Source organism: Aythya marila, assembly GCF_965140915.1.
Source record: "Aythya marila genome assembly, chromosome: 1".
Lineage (NCBI taxonomy): Eukaryota > Metazoa > Chordata > Aves > Anseriformes > Anatidae > Aythya > Aythya marila.
This window is the reverse complement of record NC_139042.1, coordinates 176,443,150-176,464,651: the sequence shown is the minus strand read 5'-3', so window position 1 is coordinate 176,464,651 and position 21,502 is coordinate 176,443,150. Positions and strand designations below refer to the sequence as shown.

Sequence of the window (21,502 nt, the reverse complement as noted above, 5' to 3'; positions counted from 1 at the left end):
AGTGGTACTTGAGAGGAGTAAATAAGTTATTGAATATGTGCTTCTTTAATAACATTTCTGAACCTGCTATCAAGGAGAGAGAAGCATCATAGACTTGGTTAGGAACATTACCAGTAATACAAAAATAAAGGGAAAAACAGTTACATGGTGGAACAGTGAAATAAATTAAAAAAAAAAAAAAAGTGCTGGACAAAGGAGCATATCACTAATATCTGGTCTAATATCACTATCTAATATCACAGAGTGAATATCACTAATATTCACTCTGAGGAGACTGCCTTTCAAAAAGAGCAAACAGAAACAGAAGAAAATAAAAGAAGTTAGTGTATGTCACTAAACCAACAGACATGCACATGAGATGTGCAGGTAACTTTTTTCCGTGGCAAACTTTTGTAAAATCTTTTGCGTCCAAACAATGAAAGGGTCAGAAGTCCTACCAGGAATGGCATCTATAGTAGAGCACAGTTACATTTTCTTGAGAAAAAGCAATCTGAGAACACCTGTTATTTTGATTCCTCCTATGCCCCAGAAAATAGAACTTCTGGAAACTAGAAAATTGATACGAACGGTGCTTGACTGCATCATCAGTATCTTCTCCTAAGTAGAGCAACCTGTAGTGCTCTAAGGGTTGGTTAATACCTTGTGTCAAAAAGGAATAGTCTTAAGTTCATAGTTTGTAGTTTCAAGGGCCAGATTTTTACTCAGGATAAGGAAATAAATGTGTGTGTCTGCACATTGAATGTAAGCGCTAATTTATGGCTATGCACAGCCGTTCATTTAAATGTGTTGATAAGTATTTGCACTCATAAATCTGCTAACTGTAAATGTAGATTAGCCCTTTATGTATACCACTGGCCTGATCCAAACCCATTGAAATTGCTGAGGTTTCCTATTGACCTAAGCATTTCTGGATCAGATACTGTTGGCTGTTTTAACAAATTACTAAAAATGGGGTTGGCAGAGAGAACAGCTAGAAAATTTGGGGAGTTGCCTATGAGTGAGGTTTTGTATATATCTCTTCTCATCGAAACCAAAAAAACTCCCATAGGGGAGAATTTTATCCTGTTAATTTCTCTTACCATTTCTGAATATCCTATCAGATGCTATGTAGCAGTAAAGCTTTGGTTTGCTATTCCAATAACACTCATAAGTATTATATCTGTATGAAGGAAGGTTGCTATTTCAGGTGCAAGTTTTATTTTCCTTCTTCTGTGACATAACATTTTGGAAGTGGTCAGTTGTATTGGTGTCTTTTCAGAACAAAAGAGGAGTAGTTTTGTTCAGATTAGTAATCTGAGTGATGCTGTTGATCCAGATAAAGTCACTCGAAGGCAAAAATATTTGTGGGGGAGGCCCTCAGTTTTCTAGGTAAGCCCTGCTGAAGCATAGCCACCAGCGCCTTCCTGGAAGGCCTACCCCTGATGTGGTAGGCCAAGAGAGACCTGCCTGCCTTGTGAATTCATATTTAAGGCCTCTCCAACACAGGGATTTTTTAACCAATAAACCAAATGGATCTGTCTATCTCATAAATACATATTTAGGGCCTTTTTAACATGAGGATTACAGAGCTGATAGTCGGTAACAGCTCCCTTCAGAGCTGTGATAGCCTGCAAACTCCCCTTTGCGAACATTACAGGCGCTTGTGGCAATGCAATTGGAGCTCCTGCTTCAATTGCTCACACCTGAATAAACAGTTTTTATGGGAGCAGCATCTGTGCACACACTGCCAGTGCTTCTGGTAGCTAGTCAGGCTCTTTTGTTTTGTTACCTGATGAGTGTTTCTGTATGAAGAAGCTAATCCAAAAGATGCATAAGCAGCAAAATTGAAAACATTTCTGAGATAAGAATTTTCCCAAAATCCCTTACGTGTAGCATGGATTTTCTCTTTACAGCTATAAAGTCATGTTCTTTATTTAATAATATAAAGGGGATAGAGAGAGAGAAAGAAATCCTGTTTTGGTGGGGATCACACAAGGCAAGTTCCAGCCACGTGCAGATACAATGGCAGTGACATGAATGAGCAGAACCACTCTACTACCTTTGTCACTTGCTATCAGATTGTATTTTTTTCTTCTGTATTTTCTGCTGGGATTGGATTCTTTCCTTCTGAGCCTCTTAAAACTTGGGATGAATCAGAAAAGAGCCCTCAGTGAATAAAAGGCAGATTTCAAATTCAGCAACCACCAGATATAATTGAAAAGAGAAGGCTTCAAGAAATACGATGTTATACAGGCAGAATCCTAATAAAGACGTAGGTGTTGCAATGTAGAAGAGCCAAAGTCTTGGATGAGGTTGTGTTTTTCCATTGCAGTCAGAGCTGATTGGTGTGAGAAGGGAAACGTGAAAAGGCTTGCTGGTAAGCATGATGTAGGTTTTAGGTGGCAGAGCAAGTACTGCTTGCTGCATGCCTTCTACTAGTGCTTTCAGGGGGCAAGGACTGAACTAACAAGTCAGAGTGGGCTCAGATAAACTTGGAGTTACTGCCCTACATCTGTTTTCTGACCAGCAGTTTGTTACTGCCTAGAAGTTACTGCCGAATACATGATGCCCCACAGCATACAGACATTATACCAAAATGGTTATTCAGGTATTTTGTGGTAATTTTTAATATTAACTAACACCTCTTAAGGAGCATGGTGAAGGAAATGAACATGCATATGTGTGCCTGTGATCTGGAAAATCACAAAAATACAAAGAAAAATACAGACCATTTTTTAAAGCTAGTAAGTGGAAAGCTTGCAAGGAATTCTTTTATGCCTAGTAAATAGATTATTATAGATGTTTCAGTTGGATCTGTGAAAACACTACAATAGTTAGGGCTTTTTAAAGCATTCCTTGAGATTTTTTCATTTAAACTTAAAAGTAGTTCTGAGCTACTAATACCTAGCTTGTGATCCCTCTGCCTCTCACTGTGGACTATTAAATTGGAAAGGTGACAGTTAAAATGGAGAAATGGCACTGGCATATTTTTTTCTGTAAATCATTGAGTAGTACTGTGTAATAAATAAAATAAGACTCTCTTACAATGCATTTGTCATACTGTAGCACTAGTATTTTTTTCTGGTATTTTCACTGGTATTTTTATTTTTAAAATGCCTGGGGAGTTAAGTCACCATAATCTTCTCATAGCCAATAATAAGTATGGAATTTTTCCCAAACTGTGACTAATTGTACATTGTAAATGAGGAAAATAGTGTTAAAAAAGAAGCATTCCTTTACTACTTTTTTTCTTTTTTTTTTCCACCTGCCTTTTAAGAATTGCAGTCAGTTTTCAAGTATAAATTAATTAGACTTAACATCATTCCATGAGGGTACTTCAGTATTACTATATCCTGCATTGCTACAGGAATTCACAAGCAGGTGAACTAAGGACAGTAGTATTGATTGACTTGCCAAGTCAGTCAGTGACAGAACTGGCAGTAAAACACAAGAGTCTTTACTTCTAATGCTTTTTTTTTTTCTTTTTTTCTTTTTTCTTTTTTCTTTTTCATTAAATCACTCTTCTTTTTAGTCATATGATCATTTAGATGGAGGAGGATATCAGGGTAGTTTCTGCCATAGTTGTTTGTTAATTTTGAGTATGTTACTGTATCTCATCACAAAAATCTGACATTCAAAGCAGATGAAGTTGCTGTTATCTCACCTCCCATAAGTAATGAATATCCCAATTTAATGGCTTGAATTTTGTCCCCAGCATCATGAGAGAACAGCGTGAAAAAGAACAAAACTGACATGGGCAAATTTATCAAAGTTATTACCATTTCCTGTGTTTTAAAACAAGAGGAAAATATATCAAGTCACTGATATTCATTTTGTTTCATGATTTCATAAAACAAACACAGCATTACTCCTCACTTCACCTGAAAGCTAATAAAAATTCTTCCTTGTTGTCAGGGCTTGTGTTTTCCCTTGAAAATGAAGAAAAGTGAGCTTAGTTCAGCAGCACTTTATTGTTGGGCAACATTACAACATATGGCATGTGTTTTTCACTCAGTGAAGGAAGAAGAAGGTGCTGGCAGTATTTTCATATTTATGGAAATCTGTGGGTTATAAATCTTCTGTTTTGGATAAGTGTTTTGTGTAGACAGTTTTTATAGCATTATACCACATACTTGCATATATGCTTTACAGTGAAAACATTTCTAAGACTTTTATTAATGCTATTTTTCATATTCTTCCTGTTTGAAGGTGTGTGTAGTATGTCTTGGAAACATGGAATCTGGCTATACAGACAAAGGACAGGAGAAAACAATTTCTTTTGTATATTACTTATAATGTCACTCTTTTAAAGCATAGTATCTTAGGAACTTCAAGAGCACAAGAAGCAAGGACCAAATCCCTCTAGTAAGATGGGAACCTTTTACAGGAAAATGGACTTTAAACAAGGTTTGAGTATTATGCATGCTGGGCCTTCTGAGGAGAAATCAAAAAGCAGGCAAGGTCTTTTCTCTGGAAGTTTGCTTTTTTATTTAATGAGGCAGCTCTTCAAAGAGAATGTGATAGTCATTCCTGGAGGGCATGGTTGGTGAGCAGGAACGCAGGTGAGACTGTATTGTGCATCAAAAAAGCAGATGATGAATTTGCTTTGTATTTCATCTCATGATTTTGTCAATCTATGCAAGTACGTGTTTGGGGATGGAGGACATTTCCACGGGTAACAGAAGTCTGAACAGCTGAAACTCAGCATGGATATGGTGCGATATGGTGCCCATAGACCTCGTTTTGGTGCCAGGAAAATGAAAATGTGTTTTTAAAGTCGGCACATATCACTTCATGTGCTTGATTTATATAAAAATTGCATGTTTTAACTATACATATTTTAATATGTATGTAGGTGGAATTTTAGCTTTGTGTTTTCTAAGAATATCTAATTTTATTAGTTCAACTTAAAATTTAGCTTTTTTTTCATGGTATTTTGCATTTATTGTACTGGAAAAGCATAAACTGAATTACAGGAAAGTGTATTTCTCACAGCTGTCTAAAATGGAAAAATAATATTTTCAACTTGTTTTTAATTAATATTTCAAAATAGCCTTCACACAGTTGTAGATCAAGGATGTCCATATGTGTAGCATTGTAACTAGTTTGGAGTTTGAATCTACAACAGTGTGTTCTGCTGTCCAGATAAATGTTTGCTGCAGCAGATGTTAGCACATCTGTTATGCCTCCCCATTTCGATTGGCTGCCTGGATGTTTAGAAAGTGCTGATGAGGCAGATAAATCTTCTGACACGTCTCAAGCCCAAAGCAGGCAGGCAGCAGCAATAATGATGCTTACAGAGCCAAGTGCTAGGCAGTAATATTTTGAAATAAAACAAAAATAAAGTATGACTTTACCTGCAATAAGTGAAATTTATTGTGAAAAGTGAAAGCTAATTTTACCAAGTGATTTTCAGCTGATTTGAACTGCAGCTATGTCAACCTCTGAACTTTGTGTATCTAAGGTTTGTCTGTTAGCAAAAAGCACCTGCTACAGCTTAGAAAGAGCTCTGAACTATTAAGGGGCTCTTTAATACACTTAGGATTGCTGGGAGTTTGGGTTAGAAACAGCTGCAGCATATCTGGTTTTTTTTTTGGAAGGGTAAGTTATCTACTGCACGTGTGAAGTTCCTGATCTTACCATAATCCTAACTTTCAAAAGGTTTTCCTCTACCCCTCAAAGCTTCTCAGATTTGAATACTTTTATATCACTAGAGTCAGGAAAATTCCAGACATGGGGATCTTCTCCTGAGAAGATCAATATATGTATCAAAGAGGGCATTTGTGGACAGAGAAGGATATATCTGAAGATCTCAAGTGCTAAGGCTGGTTTCAAAGTACATAGAGCTTTAGCATGTATTGGATCCCATCCTGACTTAAATCTTCATGAATGGTAAACAGAAATGTAGAAGCCACTGCAAAGATTTTAGCACTGATGCCATATGCTCACATGGTTCCATTCCCCTCAGGAAACATCACCACTAAATTTCGAAGTTGCTTTCAAAGACCCTTATTTAAGGCAAGATCAGAAATTGCAAAGAGAACCTATCCTAGAGGGGCAAAGATGTGGATGTTGATTATATAGGTGATATTGTTGGTCCTATAGTTTATAATATACACTTGAGAATCTACAGAACTATGGAGTACCTAAACAAGGAGACCACGTAGTCCAAACCCCTGCTGAAACAAGGACCAATTTAGGCCATACTGCTCAGCTGTCATCCAGCTGAAATCAGAATATATCTAAAAGTGGAGATTCTATGTCTCTGGACAACTCTTTCCAGTGTTTTGCTACCCTCATGATAAGAAGTACTTTTTTTGATATCTTACTGAAATTTCATGCGTAGCAACTTGTCTGTTGTCCCCTATGTCTGTCACTGTGGACCTCCAGGAAGAGTGCTCGTAAATTGCCTGGACTCTTGCATTTGCTACTTGAAGGAAGCAATAAGACCTCCTTATTAAGGAGACCCTTCTTTTTAAAAGCCTAACTGAATGTGGTTCTCCCAGCCTCCCCTCATCAGAGATGTGCTCCATCCACATAATTAGTTAATGGATTTCTATCCCGATGTAGAGTGCTATATTCCCATCTGATAACCAAGAGAAGGTCTGCTCAAACACTTCATGTAAATGGCTCAAAGCCGTTTACATTGGAAAACAGATCTGGGAGCAATATCTGGAAAGCCCCCAATCCCTAAATTTGACTGGTAAAGTTTGAATTTGTTAGTTTTCGTAGCTGAAATCTTTCTGATTTCTTAGCTGAGCCTTTTATTTTTCGATATTGAAAGCCAAGGAGTTTCAATATGGAGGTCAGGATAAGAGCTGTAATGAAAAATGAGATTTTTTTTTTTCTTCTAATATATTTAATAATAAATCTCCTTCTTTTATTTTCATCAAAATTGTCCAAAAGCAAACGTCTTATTTGGAATATGGAGTCTGCAAGCCAGTGTGACATTTTAGTATGTTCACACACACTGCACAATGGAATAGCTACTACTCCCGTCTGCTTATCTCATTTTACCATAAGGTTCAGTTTCTGTCGTCTGTGTTATTCCCACCTACTTTGTTCAAGGAGAAGAAAGTGAGAATGTAGAATCTAAGATCAGTGAAAAGGAAACCCTTAGCTGCATATCATCAGCTAGTTAATTATACTTTAAACTCTTCTCATATCCTTGCAACTTCACACATTTATTGAGTGAAAGACTGAAAGTGAAGACCAAGGCTGACTACTGAGAAATGCCATATCTAAGCAGTTCATCATGGATCTCTTTGCTAGGAAGCAAGAATTCATGCTTTTCTCAAGTACAGAACATACCAGAAGGGGTGTTGGCTCTCAAGCAGGTGAAAACATTTATACAAATATAACATAGGAAAATATATGCATATCATTAAGTATTTCTACTTAGCATTAATTGAGTTAGCATTCAAACTGTGCCATGGGCAAAGAACAGAAACAAAGAGAATGAATAGGGAGGTAAAAGATTTAGGAGGAAAAGTAAGATGATCATGACTTGTTTAAAATAACAAAATAAGCTGAGGACATTTGACCTTTCAGTAAGTATGATCATTTAGATAATAGCTTTTTTTTTTTTTTTTTTTTTTTTTTTTTGTAGTAGTATAGTAGTAGTATATTTTATGTTTAATCCTTCCTATAAGAGTTGATTTTTTGATTTGTCTTTTGACAAGGATCTGAAGGTTTGGTATTTATGCATGCTAGCTGAGGGGGAAAACTGAAGCTCAAGTGGATGTTTGTGACTTACTGGAGGATATACTGACAGCTGTTGTGCCTTTTACAGGCAGGAAGTTTATAATCTGTAAAGGGTTTGTTTTTTCGTTTGCTTTTTCCTCTTTGACTTCCTTATGAGATACAGTCACTGTAAAGTCCACCACGTGTCTTTAAGCTCAAGGCTTAAAATATCCATTAGAAGCAAGTCAGAAAGGCCATACTAAGACTGGGAGGCCCACAGAATTAGATACTGTGTTTATCTCATCCCCATATGCTTATACCCTTCCTCCCACGGCAATGCTAAATTTGTTCACGAAGCAGTGATCAAAGGTTTCTCACGTTCATGGTGCCCTCCAGCTCCATCTTTCATCCAGCCCATGGCCCCATCTGCTCTGCGACTGCTGTCCGCCCCTGTCCTCACCCATTGGGAGTCTCAGCTGACACTTGGGTGTCTTCCCCCTCCCACTCATGAACATCAGACTGCTACTGATCATCTCGCATCGGACATTTTGAATATGTACCAGCAGGCTTGATGTGCCTTAAGTTACTCTGTTGTTTGGTTTGCTGCATAGGAGTGCAGTATGCACAAATATTTACCCTCCGGAGCTGCAAGGGGAGAAGAAATTGCCGTATCCAGTGGAACTTCATTGTCAAAGGATTCGTCAACTACAGGGCCAAATTCTGCTTCCACAGTTGCAAGATGATATTTTATTATTAGGTGCCTATACATCAGCATGCTAATTCTGTTTTTTGTTTGTTTGTTTGTTTGTTTGTTTCTGCTACTACTCTCTTTTTTTTTTTTTTTTTAACAATGGTATCATTGTCAACAACATCCTGCTGTCCCAGAACATTCTTTGTCTGGATACAAAGCAGCATGTGGCTCTAAGTGTAGCTATAAAGAAGGGATCAGCAGGAAAGTAATTTTGTTTTTAAATATTTCTCAATCTATGTTGTATTTGCGTTTGTATTATGCATTTGAGAAATGCTTGCTGATATTTTTCCTTTCTGCTTTGATGTAAACAAATCTCATATCATAGATTCTCAAATCTAAAACAGACTTTGAAAAAATGAGGATTAAATGAGACCTTATCCTAGAAAGTAGAGCCCCCACCCCTTGGACAGAGCATTGTTTCTCCCCACCATGTGGAATGGAGATAACCCTCTGTTTCTTTGTGGTAAGCTACCAACCAAATCCATTCTGGCAAATCTGACACCCAATGTGATTTGTCCTTTTCGATGCTGTTTATGAGAAGTCAGGACGGTCTTCTGTCAAAATTGATAAGTGAGAAGACAGTGGGGAATGCAATTTTATTTGTAACAGCACAGCTGCCAGCAGTTCCAGCTTGTTTACATCTAGGCTGGCTCTGTCTTGCTCCATAGCTTTTCTATTTCCATCCAAATAGCCCCCAAGTACATTGTGGATGTGCCTGTCTATGTAAAATCTGCATAAAAGAACACACTGGGAGTGTTAGAGAAGGAAAAAAGAACTTACTTCTTTAGGTTCTTTTCACAAGTCAAGAACATCAGTAGCTTTAAAAGCAAAATCTTGATCTTTACCAAATCTCCATTTTCATTTACAAAATAGCTTCTAAAACTGAAATGTAATCTGCTAAAATCCTGTGATGCTTATTACCTGCCATGGTGAAGGTGCCTGAGGAGGTAAGAGCTTAGCTTTTTTGATGAAAGCATTCTTTCTCCAGTGGAAGTGGTCAGTGTTTGTAAATTAAATCCACAAACATTTAGATATAAGTTTATTATTTGTGGAAAAAATGCAAGAGGATCCTGCAGTGACATGTGAAGTGGAGGGCAGTTTAATTACACACTGCTTCACTCTGAATACTTCTGCTACATATCCTACAATTAGCCTCCGCTACATAGGCATTAACATATTTCCTGGAAAATCCTTTTGACAAGGAAGCATAACTCTTGATGGTCTTGTGATAGTTCCCAGGTCTATGAAGCCTTTGTTTGCCTGCTATATAGCTTGCCTTCAGTCTGGCAGTCCCAGAATCCCAGGCATTTTTGATCTTTTTTTATTAGTGCACTTAAGAAAGCTGCAGTCATAGCCATTTCTTTTATACAATCTCTCCTGTGAGCTGTTTCTTTATCATAGCCCATGCTATACACACAGGTATCGGGGAGGTGAAGTTAAGAGGTTTTTTTTGTTTTACTGATGTAGCTTTTGGCAGGTGAACTTTTTCAGCAGACTAAAAATTCTTGTTTCATTTTGCTATTTCTGCTATTGCTGTTATTAATAAATAATTGGTTTCCACATGGTTTACCATTCAAAAGTATAGTCCCAAGATGGCTGTAAATGTCTCTGCTCTGGTTTCGTAAACTGTGGGATCATCAGACACTTTGTGTTCTCACTATAGATGTGAAATATATATCTACATTTTTTAGGAGTGGCAATCATGCTCTTAATGAATTGTTTGATGATTGCTAAGGGAGATTCTTCTGCAGTGTGACTGACCTGCCTGGCACCTACTTACATAGGTACATATACACACATGCATAGATATAGGTATGCACACAGTATTTAACTATATCTATACACATGAATAAACAGACCCACTCCCCTCCACACAGACACTTGAAGATACATGTAAACAATTAAATATTTAACACCTCTCAAATCTGAATACAAAATAACTAACTTAAAAAGAAATTGCTTTGTTAATTGAATTTTGGTGGCACCACAGGCTCTCTTCATCTAAACAGGGATTAGTAGCCCTTGAGGGGAAAAAAACATAGTATTTAATATAATTGATGATTTCTAGTGATACTAGGATTTGCACATCTTTTTCAGACTTTCATAAACTTACTTCTGGTCATTGTTAAGAGATGTTGCTGTTAAACCTGCGTAACTAAGAAAGATGGAAACATGATTTGGGGAAGTATAACGTCATACTTCTTTGAAACACCAAGCTTCTCTTTTAAGAGTATAGTCTTACCTGTTGTCCATACCCTGATTGATTGTATGTGACAGTCACATTTCCTGTTGCATGGAACAAATTCAGAGGTAAAATAAAAGGCATTTTAAAAGAAACTCTGAAGAACACCATATATTCTACTGCTGGGGCTTTTTGTTGTTGTTGTTTTTGCAAACCCAGGCTGTTGTTTCCTCTTTTTTATACCCACAGTCACTTGCAACATATGCTTTTATGTAACATGTAATACCATTCTCATCGCTTCTGAACTTGAGTTAAATTTTCTTTGTAGAAGCTCCACTGTTAGCACTTCACCCTCCTAGGACTTCATTAGATTGAACTGTTAGCCTGTTCCTGTAAGAATAGAAGGATAACTCTGGTATTATTTATTTTTATTTCACGAGCACGATTGTGCCAGTGATGAAAAGTGTGGGGCATTATGAAGATTAAATATTATAGAAGGTAGCAACATAAATGACTGGTGATTTGGCAGTCTGGATAAGGTGTATCCCTCTATCTACATGGAGAATAAAACCAAGAAAGTGAATATGATTGTTGATAGAGTGCCAGGATGTTCTGCCATTTTGAGCTCTGCCGGATAAATGTCTGGGTGCTCACCATCATTCCTAGGAATGAAATATAAAGTGCTAAAATGGGATTATTAAACAAAATAATGAGACTAGGAGCAGGCTTTTCTTGGTTTCCATAGTTTACGGAAACAACTAGAAAGAAGCTGATAAAATCAATCTGACTTTGCTAGGATGACCTTCTTATAGTAACCCTGACTGAAAGTGTAAAGAGCAGCCACAATTCAACTGTGCGTATAAACTGGATGTTGATCTCACCCATAAAGATGTCAGCACAGGAAGATACTGAAGAATGAACTTTAATTTTAAGGTGCCTGTAGTCCCTTTGCACTTCTGTTTGATGCTTCAGAAGAATGACACTATTTCAGATGATTTTTTTTTTATTTTTTTTTTTTAGGTATAAACAGTTTATTAAAATAAGTCAGACCTTAATGTACTTTCTCAGTTAATTCTTCATTGATCTGTTCTGTAAGTACTCTGTTCTTGGTCTTTTCTGCTTCATTCACTCAGTTAATCATTCTGTTAATTATGCCATTAACAAAATGAACATTAAAACAGTTACTTGGATATTACTACAGATGAAAAGGAAAAGCAGAGATAGAGACATATATTTTCTTATTTTGTTCAATTACATTGTTTTTGTTCTTAAAATTTATGGAAAATACTACCCTCCTTCACCTGGGGTTATCAGATATTGGGCGTACTCATTGCGTTCAATAAGCCTTGATTTCTTCTGAAGGTAAAATCAAGGGTACAATGTAGAATAACTAGCCTGGTACTAAGATACAACTTTACAGATGCTTATGAAAAAAAAAATGAGGAAACAAGATAAACTGTCAGCTAAACCTTGTTAATTTAGCATTTGCAAACTTTTAGGTCATCCCAGCTGTGAGATAAATTGTGTAAACCCTTTGGAGCTCTGCCTGATAATGGTCTGTAAGAGGATAAAACATAAAGGTGTTTCAGTTCACACCTAGAGTTGCTTGAGAATATGCACGTGGCCACTTGCTGCAATTTAGAGATGGGCAATAATTCACTAATTGGTGATACCTGTATTGTCCTGGGTGGCTATGAATATATATATATTTTTTTCTCTGATATTGCAATAATAGCAACTAGTAACATTTTGTAATCTTATTTCAATCCAAGAGATACTAATAATCATCCTACCATACAGAAAAACTGCTGACCCCACAGAGACCTCCATGTACTGCCTGACTCTGAGTTCTACTGTTTTAGTACATGTTATTTTATTGTGGGCTTGAATTTGGAATTTGTCAGCTACTTTAAAGATTTGTGCCAAGACTCAGCTTTTTCATACATTTTAGGATAAAATATATCTCAATTCTATCATATGTTTCACCACACAAGGACTTTTTCAAAAAGACTGACAGCTTTTTATCTTTCTTCTGGTGAAGTAGGAATCCTCCCACAGGCTGTAGCGACTTCCCTTTCTAAAAGCTATATATGTAGTGTTGAGTTGGCTCCTAATTTAAAACCTGGAGATTTCATTCTTGTAAATACCAAAACTTCCGCTTTTTTTTTCTTTTTTTCCCCATTCAGAAATAGTTGTTCCAAGGAGAGAAGGAAGAGAGAACAGGAGCACAGTGTTTTGGTTTTGCAGACTTTTACAGGTTTTTAAAGAACATATAACGAGCATTTTCAACTAAAGGTAATGGAGTTCAGTGGAACAGGGTAGATGGTAGTTAATGCTAAGAGATGAAATATTCAACTGTGTCATAAACAGAATGTGTTTAGGATTCTCCAACTTAACACGTCAGAAAAATACAATCCCTGAACTATGAATAACAGGTTTTAAAATATCATATTTCCATTACTGTAAAGCATAACACTGATTAAAATTAATTTCATATTTGACTACATATTGTCAGTGAGGTAATTTCTTCATTGTAAGGAGGACTTAAAAATTAACTGAAATGATCACAAGCATTTTGCGGGTGTTGTATTTTGATTCCATGCTGCCCCCTCTAATGGTGTTAGCAGTGTTCAAAGGATGTGCTACTCAGTTATACCGTACAGGTGAGGGGACCACAATAGCTGATACAATTCTGATAGTCTCTTGTTCCTTCTAATAGTGTGCAACAATTGCTATACAGCCAGGGAATACTGGAAGGACATTGAGTATTTATACTATTACTACAATGCTTCCCAAACACTCTGTAATAATTTATTTCTTTATGTTATACTATCCTTGTGCTGTTTGCATCACAGTCTGTTTCCATAGATGAAGAAAACAAGTCACAAAAAGCTATGTGAAGTGCCTACACCAAAGCAGTTACAAATGAACATGGAATAGATTCCAAATTAGTCTCTAAGATTTGTATTTAAGTTACTGAACTTTATTAATATTTAATGCTATGTTCCATGCATTATTGATTTTTGAACTTATATCAGGAAATGCTAATGTTGTGAGAATTTCTGATTCATCAAAGCTTTTGTTTAAGACTTAGAAAACTTTTGGAAACCAATGAAAAGTGCATCCTACAAGGAAAGACTATAAATATTTTTCAAAATGATGGTGAATTTGAGAAAGTAGGGAAAATTCTTTTCCCCAGTATAAAACATCTTCCAGGTAAGAATGGTAAGAATTTCAAATGTGTCCAGTAATCTAAAATGCATACAGTGATTTTTCAGGGGGGAAAAAAAAAAAAAGAAAAAGTTTAAATTCTGGAAATGGGTCTGCATGTTTCCTTATACAAAGAAATTGTAAAGGGGATCTTGTTTGTTTGTTTGTTTGTTTGTTGTTGTTTTTTTTTTTTGGTCTACGTAGTATCTGGAAACTTCCATTCCTAGGACACCATGATGTTTGGATATAATGTTTGGATATGAGGTAGCTAAATGTAGTGTTTCCATTTGTCATACTATAAGATAATGTTGAATAAATGATTAAGTCTTCTTAGTTAAAATAGTCTACAGTAAATACAGCAAACTGGTCTTAGTGAATTTCACAGTCAGAAAGTCATGAGTGGATGGAAATGAAAAATGGACAAAAAATGAGACAAGACAATATTATAGGGTCCATCAACCGGACGGTAAACCCTTTAGAGTTAGGGTAGTGTTATTCTTCTTAAACCTCCTTTGTACCAGAGCAGTCCAAGAGCTGTAGTTCTTTGTAAAGAACTCAGTCAATGTCTTTACTCATTCTGTGGATGCAGTAGGTCAAATTTAACACAAGTGATACTATCACAAAGAGTGTCAGCAATTCCCCAAATCCACTCATTCTCCTCCAGTTCTTGGTGGGGGACATGTCAGATCTCAAGTTTATTCCAAACTTCAAGACCACCCAGTTGCTTCCAAACACTGGAAGTACTTATTTATGGGGTTTAAGAAGCTCCAACCATGGAAAAAGGATAGCTTGCCATCCATTGTAACTAATTTATATTAAGCTCTAATTTCTTGTTTGATTTAGCAGCACACAGAAGTGTAAGAAGACGGGCAAATGAAGGATTGGAGGCTGAGAGAAAGGAAAGAGAACAAAGTGGCAGCAGTAATAAGTTGCTTCATAGAACCATAGAACATCCCAAGTTAGGGATAAGAAGGGACCCACAATGATCATCAAGTCCAGCTCCTAATTTCAGTAGTGCTGAGCTGTATGTATGATTTATACATAGTGAAGCAGTCACTTTAGTAGATGGGATTTCTTGCTTACCAGTCAGTAATTACTTTACAGATTTTTATAGGCGTGATAACAGAATGGTTTATAATGTGACAGTAAAAAGAAGGTGATGCAGGGGCTATGTGAATATGGACATTTACTGAGATTGGAAATGCCTGGGAGGAAATGGGAGAAAAGGGTGAGTGAAGCTGCTGCCTGTGCAAATACAGGTGAGGGATCACTTTGGAAAAGAGCGAACAGAGACAGGCTTTGAGGGTGAGGACAGAGGGTTGTGTCTGTGGAGGGAGTGCCGTGACGGGATGGAACAGGATGAATGGAGATGAGAGGGGCTGACAGGCAGTGGTGAGGCAGGAGCAGAGCTCAGCCACAGTATAAATGGGTTTAACAGGGAGTAAACAATCCTGACAGGAAGTCAGGAGGATTCCAAGATGTGCATGGCCTCCCAGATGCCACAGGCAGAGTGATCAGCAAGTTAAAATGGGGCAAAGTAAGCTTTCCACGTGTGCAATTATTCCAGCATAGGGTTATTGGATAGATAACTCGTCAACATCTTCTGGGTGCAGTGAGAAGAAACTTCACCAACCTCCCTCTTAGGCTGTAATCTGTTTTCCAGAATGTGGCAGCAAAATGTGAGGAGTTCTGAGTTGTTTTTGCCCCCAAAGGGCTCTTCAAGAAAAGCCAATGAAGGGTTCATGCACCACTTTCTAACAGGCTGTCAGCTTTATTCATTGTAATCTAGCTTTTAGTAGAAAGACTTAATATAACTTCAAACTGATGCAAACATTTACCAAGGTCTCCTTTAATATTTCTTAACCATTTTCAGCTATTCTAGGAAGCCAACAGGCAGTTAGGTGACATTTATAACCTACTTCTCTACCACTTGAGAGAAATGATGGTATTAACCTAGCTTTCCCACCCCAAAGAGGTGACAGCTCCATGTTTGGCCTTATGTCTCCTGGAGCTGACAGCCTGTAAACTGGTTTTCCCATGACTGAAGCAAAAGATGGCCTTTAACTGTGAGCCAGAGGCTACAGCCACTAACTAATCCATTGCTTTAAAGAACAACCAACATAACTAGTTTTCAGTCCTTCAGGAGCATGACGTTTACCCTTTGTTGTCTTTTCGATGTCTGAAGAAATGGACTACCTTCTAAATTTAAATCCTCTCTTATTCTAATTTCCATGTCTATCTTTAAAGGGTTTTGCCATGAATTATTTTCTTAAAAGTATTGTCTTCACCATTGCAAAGCACTGAGTTATTGTTCTGCCCACACAGAGGAAAGAAACAGCAAGTCAAAGATTTAGCAATTTGGCATTGCTTTCTGTCACTTGGCAGCGGATACCTTCATGTTGAGAGGCGGCTGCCCCCAGAGTGCCCAAAAGAGGGGGAGGCTGTCATCTCCTGAGCGCTCTCCTCAGTCCCTCTCTTTCCACCATCTGTCTGTCAGCACACTTCATGAATCCCCAAATATTATTTCTCACAGATTTTTAAAATGCTGAAATCTGAAGACAGTTCAGTCCCTACATGCTCACACACAAAACCCCAAACCTGAAGCAGGAGAAAATGGCTAGATGTGTGTGTATCTAAAGGGATTTAAAAGGAGATCACATCCTTACAATATCATTACTGTTTCTTTTTTTTTAAGGCTGGTAGGGAGGGAAAAAAACAAAACAAACAAACAAAAAAAAAAAAAAAAAAAACACCTTGAAAACATCTGTCACAAAATGAAATGTCAAATGCTTCTGACCATGATGGTCCAGGTTCTGTCGTGTCTCTGTTGCTATTGTTCTCTTGAAGTTGTTTCAGATGTGTATGTTAGCCACCAGCTAAAGATTGGGCTTGTGGACTTTAGATCTTAGAGATGATGTAGTGTTTTATTAAAAGATATTGTTAGCCCCGAATGTGACCAGAATATGCTGTGTTCTCTATAAAAAAGATGTCCTGAGGTTAGTACTGCAGATGTGCAGTGGAGAAAGGGTACTTATTTGGAATGGCTTCTGTGCAAAGCAAGAGACCTCATCCAACTTCATCCTTAGTCTGAATGAAATATTACTTGAGTGTGTTCTTGAGTCTAGACTGAAAAACTTGAAATGTTTATCAGGCAGTTAGCTTTGGTCCCCAAGAACTAATGTGGGTATCTACAGCTTGTATGTGGCCACACACACTGTCAACGAACTACACCTCGCACAGTCACTTAGGAAAGGAATAGTCCCAAGAGTACTGAGTACGGATCTCAGCTCTGAGCTCTGTTACAGGGAGCAGAAATGAAGGCTGTGGCAATGCAAGCACTGTGCATAGCCAGGTGTGCCGTATCCCAGTCAGTGGATATTTGTCACTGGTGTTTGTCAGCAGCCAGTTCCCAGAGAGGGTTTTAGCAAACCTTCTTCATTCCCAGGATGGAGCCTCTAGAGTTGCCCTCATTTTCCTTCACTTTCATGCCCTAAATGGTTAAATTATTCTGCTCATTGACTCAGCACACGCTGAAAGGATTCAGCTCATTTGCGGCCTGAAACATTTGTCCAACTTTATAATAACAAACATTTTGAGACAAATCATCCACAAGACCATCAAGGTCATTCCTGACTGAAGAAATTACGCTCAGAACTGTCCTCGGGGTCCCTGACCAGCCTCAGCGCGGGGAGAGGGGAGGTGGTGCTGGCAGGACAATGAAAGTCAATGGATTTCAGCTCATGAACAGCTCCTCATTTGCCTTGATTTAAAGGTCCCAGTCTCAGCCCTTTATGGTGTATTTAGGCTTCCTTATAGGCCTCTAAGGGACTGCAAGCTTCTTTATTCCTTAAAAGTATACCTTGTTGCTGTAATTGAAGCTGTTTTGTTACTGTAATTCCTCCCTAATATTACAGTTCTAGTCAAGTGTTCTTTCCCTCCGGAGGCATCAATTATTATGGGTTTTGAATAGGCCTCCCTTCAGTATACATATTTTCACTCCCAATGCCAAAATCAGGTCACTGTAATTCTCTTCCTTAATAAAATACGGTCCCATGTTTCTTCTTTCAAACTTCTTTCATGTATAAAGCATGTACTGGCGAATAATTCCACTTCCTACCACATGATAAGCTATTTAAAGTGTCTGTCATACTTATGAAAAGCTAAAGAATACTACAAATTTCATGGTATTTTCAACACTTTCTTAGTATCTCATTAAGACATTGAATATTCAAAGTCCAGCAGGAAGTTTATAGAGTTTATGCATGTCCTGAACCTGTGTAGATTTGTGCATTGGTGAGAGAGCAGGGGATCAAGCCCAGCAGTGCACTTGGTGAAATGTAAACTGTACGGGGTTCGTTGGCTAACCTAAGTCTGTGACCTGGGGGTTTTTCAGTAAATTGTGGCGTTTTGATGCTTGGTCCCCACACATCCGTTGGGCAGAGTCATAAGCCCTCCCTGCTGTGTGCCCATTTGTATGTTGATCTCTCTGACATCTCAGATGATGGGTTATCACAACAGAGAACCAGAGTGTAGGTCTGAGGAAAAAACTGGACCTGTGGCACAGCCAAGTCACTATCACTAACTTACACATTCAACACCTGAGTGGCAGTGCTTTCTGGTATTTCCTCAGATGTTTCCTCTTCCACACCAGAAGAAGTATGTGCTTGTGGTGCATGGCTGTTGCAGGCAGGAAGGGATACATCTTCCCTCCCCACAACCCAGCACTGGGCTCTGTTTGCTGCTGCAGGAGAACTGGAGAGAACAGACACAGTGGTGCCCATGTGCCCTGGGAGAGACTTGTGCTAGAGAGGTTGTCCTGATGCTTGCTGAATGTGCGACTCTGCACTGTATCAAGTCTGAAAAGTGGATTGTGAAGGATTCTATTGTCTCTTTCTCTCTCTCTCTCTTTTTTCTCTCTCTCTTTTCTCTCTCTCTCTCTCTCTCTCTCTCTTTCTCTTTCTCTTTCTCTTTCTCTTCTCTTTCTCTTTCTCTTTGTTTTTTTTGTTTTTTTTTTTTTTTTTGTTTTTTGTTTTTTGTTTTTTTTTAATGGTTATAAGAAACAGAAGCTGTTAAGCTCCAAATGTCATCTACAAATTCCTTTTAAATACCCATATCAGCTGAAGTTTTCCATTTGCAACCAAGCTAATACTCTGTGTTATAGGATTCATAGTGCTTTATTGCAATTATTTGCTTCACAGTGTTGAAACCAAGTACAGCTTTCCATTTTTGTGAATGATTCCCCTGTGAAACCCTAAAGATGCTTAACTCAAATGGGTGTGTGTAGTAGTTATCATTGCGCCATCTGCCCTAAAACTTGCACTTTTCATGAGACGCCACTGCTGGGACATCTGGCACTAAAAATATGTTTTCTACATCATCTCACAATTGAGGAGGATGCCATGGCTGTTCAACTCCACAGGAGATTCCTTGAAGCATCCTTCTATTACCTAACAACTTCTGCAAGGAAAGTATGGCACTAAGCTGGCTGGGGAACAAATAATGATATTAATGGAAGGCTGTGGTTTTGCTTTATGTTTTAGATTGCAGTTGGAAAGGAGTGTTGGTGGTGTGATGGATTGATTGACATGTAGCCAGCCTGTTCTATATCCTATAAGTCAATGATTGGCATGATAGGACTGAAATGACTATGTAATATACTGTAAGTCAGCTCCTATTACCCAAAAGCAAAAAAGACCTGCAAAATCAATGCACATCCATATTTTTCAATTAGGCATATCTTCCTGAATGATTTCTGCATAGCTTGAACCTGTGATATACTGGAATTTCCTTAATTCACAGAGTATTTTTCCCCCTAAAAGAAGCACACAAAATAATGTGTCTTGAGGCTGGGCAGTTACAACAAACTTCTGCTGTTTCTCAGATACATCTTGATGTGTAGGCATGAGGTTTGCCATACTGAGGAAGGACTGTCACTTCTCCATGGCTGGGCAGGAGGGAGTTGGTGACTCGGCACTCCTTTGTGCCACGTAATTTTTTCCAGCTTTGGCAAAAGACATCATGTGAGGCCATGTGCTTTCTTGTAGGAGGTGGAGCTGTGCCGCATTAGCAGCCAGGAGAAGCTGGGGCTGACTGTCTGCTACAGAACTGACGACGAGGAAGACACGGGGATCTATGTCAGTGAGGTAAAGACGCGGCACTGAGGAGGAGGGAGCACATCGGGAAATGTGAGAGCAAGTGCTCTGTGACCAGGCTGCAGAAATGTCGGCTGGCAGCCAGCACATGTCACTTCCAATTCATTTAGATTATCAGTTTAAATTATGTTGCCCAAGTACTGTAATTATTACTAGCGCACTTCTCTAATCTGAATGCTTTTAACTAAAACATCACAGTTAGGGAAGTGTAAAGCAGCCTGAGCACGGCTGGAATTTTGAAATAAATTTGCCTTTATGGGGGAAAGTAGGCAGAGTTTTTAAGGTGAAAGCCTGCTCCACACCCTGCTTGCATATCCCCCCACCACAGCCTCAGTAATCGTAACAGTGGGTAATCCTTATTCTATTATTTGTGGTTTCGGTACAGTTATGGTATCACAGACATGCCACAGGTGGATGAAGGGAGTAGCCTGGGAGGGAAATATGTCAGAAAGACTGATCTCTCCTAATATATGTATATATATATATATATATTTATGTATGTATTTATTTTTGGTCAAACAAAATATGGAGTACTGGATATTGAGATGGGTGGATCCCTCCGTTTTTCATTGATGTACTAGGAAAACATGATATGCAGCACATATCACAAGGTGTTAGTGTTTCACAGTGTCAGTCCAGAAGGCTTCCAGTTAATTCTCTTTGAGTCCCACCTTTGGGACTCCAAGAGGGTTGTTTCCCTGGATAAAGCAGAACTCTTGTGAGCCCAGGCTCACTGGTGGTTGTCCTGAATGAACTGGATTTCCAATAATTTGAATTCTGAATTCCCATAAACTTTGTCGCTTTTGCGACATGTACCAAATTCTGAATGAAGATCATGGACAAAGTGAATCCGTAGAGAGTTTTCTCCTACTTAACAATAAACAGGGATGAAGAAAAAGTCACTCATTTGCAGGTTAGCAGCAATGCCAAAGAAGCTGAAAAGCACAACCCTGGAACTAGAGTAAGGAATTAATGTAAAACCACCCAAGAACAAGTCTTTCAACAGTTACATAGGTGTGGCTGTTAAAGTTTATTTGACCTTGTAAGGAGAAAGAAAATGCAGGAACCTCCTAATACAATCCAGAATTATATCTGAAATGTGATGTTTTTCCTGCATGGTAGAAATTTCTCAGACCTTTTAAAGTGAATGTAATTATGTTGTCTTTTGTACTTGATTAAACATTTAGGAATCATTTTTTTTCTATGACAGTTCACAAGAAGAAAATAATACCTAACAGCTGTAGAGGACGTAACCTGCAAACCAGATGCTAAACTCAAATGCTTGGTTTGAAAAAATAGCTTATGGCATGATGAAGCAAAATAATGATTTAAGATAACCATCAACTGAAAGGTGATAGATTGTATTGCCCTGCAATGAACAGTAGGTCATTGCTCAGAGATGAGCTATAGTGACTTTGATAAACTGTTAATAGAGCCCTAAATATCTATTTAGGTTAAAAAAAATTAAAATTAACTAGCTTAGAGCAGAAGCTTTATACAGAACCTGTGAATGATCTATACAAAATAAATCCTTTTCTTTTTTTC

General features: G+C 38.0%; 1 protein-coding gene across 2 annotated transcripts in view; it reads left to right on the top strand.

Annotated features, from left to right (window-relative positions):
* Positions 1-21,502, top strand: part of PDZRN4 (PDZ domain containing ring finger 4) — a gene marked incomplete at its 5' end in the record, with an annotated part of 242,983 nt that overhangs the window by 205,771 nt on the left and 15,710 nt on the right. For both annotated transcript variants that reach the window (XM_082763387.1, XM_082763388.1), the window contains one exon: positions 19,850-19,948. In XM_082763387.1, the coding sequence (XP_082619513.1) occupies positions 19,850-19,948 (99 nt within the window). The remainder of the gene's footprint in view (positions 1-19,849; positions 19,949-21,502) is intronic.